General features: G+C 46.7%; 1 protein-coding gene across 2 annotated transcripts in view; it reads right to left on the minus strand.

The window, feature by feature from the left end:
* Positions 1 to 9,943, minus strand: part of CATSPERD (cation channel sperm associated auxiliary subunit delta) — a 47,933-nt gene extending 37,990 nt beyond the window's left edge. Inside the window, exons 1-5 of one of the 2 annotated variants that reach the window (XM_047708998.1) lie at positions 9,305 to 9,452; positions 7,416 to 7,470; positions 6,485 to 6,561; positions 1,191 to 1,263; positions 368 to 482 (exon numbers count right to left, since the gene is read on the minus strand). In XM_047708998.1, the coding sequence (XP_047564954.1) occupies positions 368 to 482; positions 1,191 to 1,263; positions 6,485 to 6,561; positions 7,416 to 7,470; positions 9,305 to 9,378 (394 nt within the window). In that variant the 5' untranslated portion in view covers positions 9,379 to 9,452. Of the gene's footprint in view, positions 1 to 367; positions 483 to 1,190; positions 1,264 to 6,484; positions 6,562 to 7,415; positions 7,471 to 9,304; positions 9,453 to 9,796 lie in introns of those variants that run through there. The other variant, XM_047709008.1, reaches the window with a different exon arrangement.
* Between the last annotated feature and the right edge of the window lie 123 nt (positions 9,944 to 10,066).

Here is a 10,066-nt window from a genome sequence, read left to right on the forward strand (position 1 = left end):
CTGTCCCTAATGGGCAGCAGGTGGGACTGAATATTCCCATCGCCCAGCCTTGTCAACGAGCATGTATGAGCCATTCTTGGCCCTCCTCGATCCTCCCTGACATCCACCCTAACACAATTCCTGCTGAAGTCCCTCATTTACTCCAATCATGTCAGAGCAGACTTTTGTGGTGTGTAACTACAATCCCCAACAGAAACATGAGGTTCCCACCATATGAACAATTTTCATTTGAATTTTAAAGGACAAGGTAGTGTCTAGGGGCTGACATCCAAGGAGCAGCTTTGTTTCTATTTCCAAAATTAATAAACCTGTTCTTGGATGTTGGCGGATTGCAAACAAAATAAGAAAAAATACAAAACACATATACCTAGAGATGTGTTCCAGGAATTGGCTTCATAGTCATAAATATAGACTTTTTGATTCACTACCAACACCAATACTGAGTCAGCGATATGTGCTGATGTTAATTCTGGTTTGCCAACCTGAAAATAACGACACAGGTTATCAGGAAGTGCATCCTTTCTGACGGTTTGGAAACTAAGACGTCTAGATGCACATTTAAGAAATATGCATGCCAGCAAGTTGTTTGGTTCCTCGGTGTTGGGAACTGAATATTCTGGGCTCACTTGGGACCGAAACTGAGGGCTCAGAATTGGTGTTTGGTGCCCTCAGATACCTCCTTCTTCCTTATCAAAACTTTCTCTGAGGATAAAGCTTAAAGTGTAAATTATGAACGATGAACATAAACGATAAATGTGTTGCTTATAAGAGAAACACTGGTCTTTCAATAGATGGCAAAGCCTTCTTTAGTGTAAGGGCCAGCAGTAGAATTTCTCAAGATAGTTACCGAGAGGGTAAAGGTTTTTTCTGTTTTGGTTTAGGACAATTTAGGGAGGCCCTGAAATTAGTTCATATAACCTATCTATTCATAATGCACAAACAGTTATAAGGAGCACTTCCAACAATTCTGCTTCAGTAAAAGAAAAAAAAAGCCTATCTTAGTAGTAAGGGCAGAATAGAATCAACCCTTCTTCTGGCTTAGAAATTGCTCTCAATATCTTTTAGAGGTATTTTTTAATATAAGCCCCCAAACTAACAAAAACAGACTAGTGTGATATTTCCAAACTGTAACTTTTCCCTGAATGTTACTTATGTTGAGAATCCTTCAGATGGTTCAGTAAAATAACTACCTTCATTGATGCAGGGATGGAAAGTGGAAGGAGACTACTTTTGAAATTATCTGTCGTGAAAAAGATTTGTCTTCTGAAAGACAATAAAAGAGTTAAATTAGGACAATTTCTCACAAGAAATGAAAAAAAGATAATGTCAGACACTCTAAAAATGTTCTACTCAAATAAAATTCCTCTTTTTTTTAAAAACACATTTTATTTGAGAGAGAAAGAGAGGGTGTGTGTGAGCAGTGGGGAGAGGCAGAGGGAGAGAGAGAGACTCCCAAGCTGACTCCCCACTGAGTGCTGAGCCAGACATAGGCCTCGATCTCATGATCCTGAGATCACAGCCTGAGCTGAAATCAAGAATCAGATGCCCAAATGACTGAGCCATCCAGGTGCCCCCCTCCACTTTTTAAAGACAAGGTTTGGGTTTTTTTTTTAATATTTTATTTATTTATTTGACAGACAGAGAGATCACAAGTAGGCAGAGAGGCAGGGAGAGAGAGAGGGGGAAGCAGGCTCCCTGCTGAGCAGAGAGCCCAAAACGGGGCTCGATCCCAGGACCCTGAGATCATGACCTGAGCCGAAGGCAGAGGCTTAACCCACTGAGCCACCCAGGTGCCTCCAAGGTTTGGGTCTTATCTATCTTTGCATGAGTAAACCTCTATAGACTGGGTATTTGACTTCTTGAAATAATATTTTAAAGGTGTGACCATGTCAAATATAAAATTATATAAAATGTACTTTAAGCAACAGCTTGCCTTACTCAGGATGAACTTCAGCTTTGTCATTTACATGGTTCTGACCCCACTAAAGTAAAAGGTTTCAGACCAGGAATGTGTATGCATGAAAGAAACAATGTGTTCCCTCAGGGCAGGAAAGTTTTAAGAAGTGAAAGGCCATCCATGAACATGGTATACTGCCTCCTTATCCAGATCTTTTTCTTCTGCCTCCTCCAGGAGAGTCTTACGGTTTTAGACAGAAAGGAACTGCGAGTTATTTCTTATGTTTTAAAGTGTTTGTTGCTATTGGGAATGATGTTTTTCATAACTACTTTTCTGAGTCGTCATGGCTAGTTTACAAGAGAGGTGTTGATGTTTTCAACGTTTGTGTTGTATTTGGCCCTCCTGCTGCACTCAGTTATTACTCCTAGGAACTGACACTCTTGGTTTTGGCAAATGTTGTCTCTTTCCCTCCAATGTGTTTTACATTTCATGTATTTATGTAGTCATACTGCATTGGCTGGGAACTCCAATACAAAGTAAATAAGAGTGATATGATTCTCTGTTACTTTTACCTTTATGTTGTCTCTTTTACAGGGCTGAATACATTCAGCAAATACACAGTCGATATCAAAACCAATAAAACATTGGAGGAGAAAGGAGAAACTCTAATTCATTCATGCATTTGGTACCCCTTTGTTGAATACCAGGCTCTGATGCCCAAACACTGTTTCTACCTACAAGACCTTCTTTAGGTCACTAGGGGAAAAAAATATAAAGAAACAATTTTGGGGTTGAAATAAATATATAATGGTTCACTTTTTCAGGAACCTTAGCTATTAGAAACCTAGTTAAGAACCTAGAAGGGGGGCACCTGGGTGGCTCAGTGGGTTAGGCTGCTGCCTTTGGCTCGGGTCATGATCTCAGGGTCCTGGGATCGAGTCCCGCATCGGGCTCTCTGCTCAGCGGGAAGCCTGCTTCCCTCTCTCTCTCTGCCTGCCTCTCTGTCTACTTGTGATCTCTCTCTGTCAAATAAATAAATAAAATCTTTAAAAAAAAAAAAAAGAACCTAGAAGGAAGTAACCTCAAATTCAGCACATGCAAAATCAACACTTTTGTTCACAGGCTAAAGTTCAAATACCTTAGTAATAGGCTTTCCTTCAAATTTTATTTGGTCTGGTTTTAGACACAAATTGAACACAGTAAATTAGAGGGGTGCCTGGGTGACTCAGGCAGTTAAGCATCTGACTTTTGGTTTTGACTCACGTCAGGATATCAGAATTGTGAGGCTCTGTGCTTCTCTCTCTCAAATAAATGAATAAAATCTTAAAAAACAAAAAGAAAAGGTTTGAAACAGTAAATCAGAAAGTAGGAGACTCTCATGACAGTCTTGCAAAAGACTGGCATGTGGTCAACAAAATATGATGTCTGTAAACATGGGAAAGAAATAGGAAACATTTAAATTAGATATATTGGGGTGCTTGGGGGGCTCAGTCATTGGGCGTCTGCCTTCGGCTCAGGTCTTGATCCCAGGATTCTGGGATCAAGCCCCGCATTGGCATCCCTGCTCAGCAGTAAGCCTGCTTCTCCCTCTCCCAATCACCCTGTTTGTATTCCCTCTCTCGCCATCCCTCTCTCTGTCAAGTAAATATTTTTTTTAAAAAATCTTTTAAAAAATTAGGTATATCATGATTTTATAGCAAAAGATAACAGCCAGCTCCAAAGGCAGTGGCTGCTGGCGTCAGCCAGGCCACACTCCTACTTAGAAAACTTGACTCGCTACCTATATCCTAAAGGATCAAGGGCAAGATTTCTAAACTGGCCTGCAGGGTGGTCCATAATCTGAACTCTGCCCATCTCCCTACCCTAGGGCTTCTTGTCCTCAGCACTATTGACCTTCCCCACTGTCACCCACCCTGATGGACTGAAATCCTACCTAGGCTTCAACTAGTCCCTGATGCCCCTTCCTCCATGCAGCCTTCCTTGATTGCCCCCAAGACCGCTCCTCCTCTGAACCACTAGATTTCACATATGACTCTCTTAACCCTATCTCCCTACAATACTGCCTCCCAGGTCTCTCACTGTGCTATAGCCTCAGCCCCTCACTTGTGTCCTTCTGCTGTCTCACTTCTCTGCTACCTGTTTGTCACCCAACAATCAACGGTCATTTAAAAAAGGAGTTAGACTGTTTCACTCCTCTGCTTAATCTCTGGTGGCTTTCCACTGAAATCCAAATGTGTCACCACACCTTACAAAGCCCCACGTGATCTAATACTGTTGACATGTCCCTTCACTCCTTCCCCTCACTCACTGTCCTTGAACTGTTCCTCCAAAAATCAAGCAAGGTCCTGCCTCAGGGCCTTTGCTCATGCTGTCCCTCCCACCTGGAATGCTCTTCCCCACTGACCGGAGAGGAAAGGACACTCCAGGGAGAGGTTCCAGATGGGACAAAGGGCTCAGGAAGCACATGCATGAGCAACATAAACACATTATCATTTTAGGTTAACTGCCAAGAAATGGGGTCCTTGTGTCTGAGAACGTGTGTTGAACATTTTGACAGATTCTGCCAAACTGTCCAAACCCACTTAGCCTCATCCATGTTTGTCTTCATCCTCACCAGGGCTCCTGGCAAAAAAGTGACATTTTCCTCACTGTATTAAGCATTAGAACGTCTCATTGCCAGAAGCTTTTGGAATCAGACCCTCTCTGACTCCAGCGTGTTGTGGGGATCAGGATATTGTTTAAGCATGTTATGCTTTAAGCTGGGTGTCTGGCAAACTTTTCCTGTAAAAGGACAGAAAGGCCATATTTTAGGGACCCCATGGCCTCTGTCTGAACTGCTCAACTCTGCTCTTGTAGCACAAATGCTTCTGTGGACAATTAAAACCTTATTATGGACATCAAAATTTGAATTCCACGTCATTTCACTGCCACAAAATACAGTTCTACTCTTGACTGCCTTTCAGTCGTATAAATACATAAAGACTATTCTTAACTTGCCAGCCATACACAGTCAGGTGGTGGGGCTGAATCTGGCCGGGGAGGCCACTGTCTGTGACTCCTGCTCTAAAGCAGATGTGATGAGGGGACCATTCTGCTCCTAGGCTGTCCCACACACTTGCCACGAGCTCCACTGAGTGTTTGAAATGTGCTTCGTTTGCGTGGCTTCTACACTGCATTTAATTTTAATCAACTAAAAATTTTAATTTTTTGAACTGCAGTACAACACACACAATATAAAATGTGTTTCACAATTTATTTTAATTGTGATAAAATACACATAAAATATGCCATTATAATTGTTTCTAATGTCCAGCTCAGCAGCGCGAAGCACACTCACGCTGTCCTGCAGCCACGCCCACCCTCTGTCTCTAGAGCTTTCCATCTCCCCCCACGGAGACTCTGTCCCTGTGAAGCATGGACTCCCCACCCCTGCCCAGCCCTGGCTCCCACCATTTCCTGTCTCTGTGGACGGGACTCCTCTGGGGACCTCCAGGGAGTGGGGTCCTGCGGGATAGGTCCTTCTGGGTCTGGCTTATGTCGTTGAGCATAATGTCCTCCAGGTTCATCCACACTGCACCAGGTACAGGACTGTCTTGGCTTCTGGAGAGAGTGACATAAACCTTGGACCCCTCCGTCCTTGCTTTCTCTCCTGTCTGTCTCACTGCTTTGTCAGCTGCTTCCCTACCCACGTACCCTGACTTCTCTGTGACATCCTTCTGTCCTCCCTCACTCCTACCTTCCCTAGCTTCTTGGGTCTCCTGGGTTCCCATTTCTCTTTCTCTTCTCCCACCTGCTCTGTATAATCAAGATTCACCAGAATTTCCGGCCGATTAAGAGATCACTGGGTGACGGCCCACAGCCAGAACTAGCACTGACAGGTAGAAGACCTTCTGTTCCCAGCTTTGGCCTCACGTGTCCTTGATGTGTCGCAAGCAGCAAGCCACCCCACACTGCCAACTCTCTCACCCACCCTGTTCCTTACACCAGAAACTTGAGGGCCATCTTAGACGGCTTGCTTACCTCCGATCTCCACACCCCAGGAGAACTGACACGTCCTGCTGTGTCCCCTCCTGTTTATAGCCTTGCCTTCTGTTTAGACTTTAGCACATTGTTGTTTTGTTGTGTTTCTTGTTTTTTTTGTTTGTTTTTTGTTTGTTTTTTTTTGCCTGGGCTCTTGAAATCCTCCTGAACACAAACTGTGTAGCTCCCAACCCTCCACTGCCCTTAGGATGAGGCGTAAACATTACAGTATGCTGTACACAGCTGGTTTCCTAACCTTGCACCCTGATGACCCCAAGTGGACGCTGGGCAGAGTATCCCCATTCCTTTGAATGCGCCCCCCTCCATGATGATTAATTATATCCAGGATCTGCGACAGGTGATACCATACCACACTGTAATTCTTTTATTTGCTGGTTTCTTCATTTCTCTTCCTCTGACCCTCACCCTGACTATGAACTCCCTATAGGCCAGCAACCAGCAACATCCATCTGCCTTAATGTCTATTGAATGAATGAATGAATGAATGAGGTCAAATCTAACATTTTAATAAAAAGGAAGTTAACAGTACATAAAACGGTCACTTACCCTAGATACAGGGCTATGTTTTTCTTGCAAGGATGTTTAATCAAGTGTGCTCTTGTAGATGAAAAATACAGTTGGTCCTAGAGAGAGAGAGTCACACAATAATATCAGTAATAATGATCGGTTGAGAAAAATAATTTCCTGATATAGAACATTGAAACTGTAAATGTGAAGTTGAGGCAAGTGCGTCATAGGAATGCAATGTAATTCTCCTGTTTTCCTAGTACACTCTGGTGACGTCAGATGTCAAGGGGAGGGTGGGGAGGAGGGTAGAGAAGCTGGGTGAGCAGTATCTGAGACATCTCTGTGCTCTATTTGCCACTTGCTGTGTATTTATGTCAAAATAAAAAATTAAGAGATTAACAGGACAATTACTGATATCACATTCCTTGTCCGTGTTACTGCATATTTACAGATCATGAGTTATTTGGAAGAGACACCAGAGGGTGAGGAATTGTAAAGGTAACATGTTAGGGACCAGGAGCTCAGAGAGGATTTAGAAATGCAGACATCACTTTCTGAAATAAGGCCGTGTTGACAGGAAACGTATTTTAACAGGTGAAATATTTCTTCCTGCATTGTAGGCACACGTGGGGTGAAAAAAAAAAGTTCCTTCTTGCAGGACCTCATGCAAACCAAGTAATGGTTTGTTTCTTATTATTCCAGAGTTACAATGTAGCAAATGAACACTGAAAAGGAGTATCTGAGTTCTAAACCCACTTCCATCTCCTGGCTTTCTTCATGTCATTTGATTACTTGCAACTTTTTTTAGTAAAATGGGAAAGATTAAGCCCTCTTCCAGGTGCAATGGTAGGAATTAGATAATGCTCTATACCTAACACATCACGGGCACCGAGAAATACTGAGTGTTAGTACTGAAAGTGAAGGGGAGAGAGAGAGAGAGCGAGCGAGCGAGAAGTGTGGAGCCACATACCCCTTGAATTTGCTGTCTGATATGAAACACCTTTCCTGTCCTCACCATGTGATTACTAGAGGTAAGTGACAAGAGAGACCATCTGTCATTTCTACCAAATATTCAGCATGACTCCTACCAGGGTGCCTCTGGGTTAACCCTAAAATACCTGTTCCTGATGCTTTAGGGTTGTGGAAGGCCCTGGAAAGTCTGATGAAACTGGGGGCCTTCCTCTCCCCTCCCCCCCACACATCTACATGCAACAATGGAGATTTAATTTCTGAGAGCTCATAAAGGCTCATTTGCAGACCTCAGATTAGGAACTCCTACTTCAACCCCAAGGTCTTCTTTCTCTCTCTCCTTTTTTTTTTTTTTAAGTCTGTGGCCAGGCCAGGGGTGGGGAGGTGGATGGTCTTGGTGGCTGGAGAAGGTTGGTACAGTTTATAGCTTATAGCAGAGGTTGTCCAGCTTGACATGTGCCAGAAGCACCTGGAGGCTTGATAAAGGGTAGACTGCTGGGCCCCACCTCTGAGTCTCTGATTCAGTAGGTCCAAGTCTAACAAATTCCCATGTGATGCTAATGCTGCTGGTCCAGGACCACACTTGGGAGAACCAGTGTGAGGAAATGGGAGAATTGGTTATCACCAACCTTTCCAAACTTAGGGACAAATCCCATCGGTAAATCGTACTGGAAAACTGTTTTTTGCTTACTAGCTATGTGTCTTTAGGTTGGTGAGTCTTTAATTTCACTGGATCTGTTTTCACATCAATAAAGTAAGGTTAAGGAATCGCTGCTCCGTGAACTGTTGTAAAGATCAAGTTAGATCATGCACCAGGAGCGCACGTTTACTATTTCATGGGCAAACAGGGCCCTGCGGAATAGGACAGCTTACTCCAGGCAGGAGTTCCCTGAGGGCGGGAACTGGGCTTTCACATTCCCCAACCCCTGTGGCACCCTCCACACAGTATCCACTAATCTAATATACACTGAAATCTAAAAATGTTCTAGGTAACGAGTGAGTGAGATAAGTACTCCACACCCTCATGGAGTTCACATTCTAGTGACAACAACAAAAATTTGTCAAAATAATAACAGAAATTAGCCATTGCTAGGAAAAAGCCATTGCCAAGGGTGGGGGCGGGGGGGAGCGCTTTAAATAAGATGTGCTGTTTAAGCCAGGATCGGATTGACCTAAACCAGGATCAGGAACCAGCCATGGAAAAATCTGGAAGCAAAGTGTGCCAGGCAGAGGGGATACCAAGCACCCTCTCCGCTGTCCTCAAGGCTGGCCAGAGTTTGGCTTGTTCAAGGGATGGTGTGATTGGGGCATTGATTCAGGGGAGGGCAGGGAACAGACCGGTGGTTCTCAAATTTCCAAGGCAGTGCCTAGAGACATTCTTGATGGACTGTCGAGCCTGGAGAAGGAAGTACTATGGCACCCAGCAGGTGGAGGCCACGGACCCTGCTCCACATCTTACACGCACAGGACAGCCCCACCCCAAAGCGTCCTCAACGTCAGCAGCGCCGCTGTTGAGAACGCCCGGGCCAGATCGTGCGGGGGGATGTAGGCTGCGTCAGGAACTTGGGTTTCATCCCGGGCGCCAGAGAATCGGGGCAGGGGAATGACAGGGTCAGATTCTTTTACCGATGATCCCCCTGACTGCGGGACTGGGCGACGGCAGCGGACGTGGCTCCCAGGGTGGGAATCGGGCCCAAGCTTTGAAATGGCAAAGGGGGGACGTGGTGATGGGCTGGGGGGAGTTGGGGTGAAAGAACGGGTAACGTCAAGTTCAACTTCTAGAACAAGAAACTGGGAACCCTTAACGAGGTTGGGGAGCCTCCGCTCAGGGACGCGCCGGCCCCCTCCGCGACCACGGGCAGCACCCCTCCCCGGGTAGGGCAGCCCCACCGGCACAGCGGCTGAGCTCTGGCCAGCAAGCAGAGTCGCAGGGTCGCCGCAGCCACCAGCATCAACACCAGCATCTTGCACAAAGAACCACCGCCACCAATGCACGTCAACCGCCGCTGGGTGTCGCCTCACAGTCTGGGCATGCGCAGCCTGAACTTGAGCGCGCAGCTGCCAGCGGGGGCGGGGGGCAGCTGGCGTCTGAGCATGCGCACCTCGTCTCCCGGGGAACGCCAGGCCACACACAACACGCCCCCCTTCTGGAGCTCCCGGCTGTGCGCACACCGCCGCTCACGCTCTCCCCAGTCTGAGCATGCGTTCATCGTCTCCCGAACGCGCCACCCGGGAGGGCTCAGGCTGGCGCGCACAGCTGCCCGTGGGCAGGCTCGTTGGAACATGCGCACGGTGTCTCCCGGGAAACTCGAGTCCACCGAGCAGGACGCGTTCCAGAGCCGGAGCGCGTATCGCCCGCGCGCCTAAGCGAAGTGTACGCACAGGGCTGCCTACGCGTTCTCGCAGCTGCGTTTGCTGCACCAGGGGCTCCCTTTTCAGAGGTGGTGGGGCGTGCCCACAACCCTCCACGTGAGCCGAAGCGGCTTGCAGCGCCCCCGCTGGGCGGCCGGAAGAGGCGGAGGCAGTGAAGAGGCTGAGCCCCGCCTCCACGCTCCTTCAAGCCCCACCCCCGCCGCTTTCCGTTCCGGGTCACGCCCCCCCTTCGACCCCCCCCCCCCCCCGGGCACGCGCGGGACTTCACGTGCGCACTAG

The sequence above is a fragment of the Lutra lutra genome, chromosome 1 (genome assembly GCF_902655055.1).
Source record: "Lutra lutra chromosome 1, mLutLut1.2, whole genome shotgun sequence".
Lineage (NCBI taxonomy): Eukaryota > Metazoa > Chordata > Mammalia > Carnivora > Mustelidae > Lutra > Lutra lutra.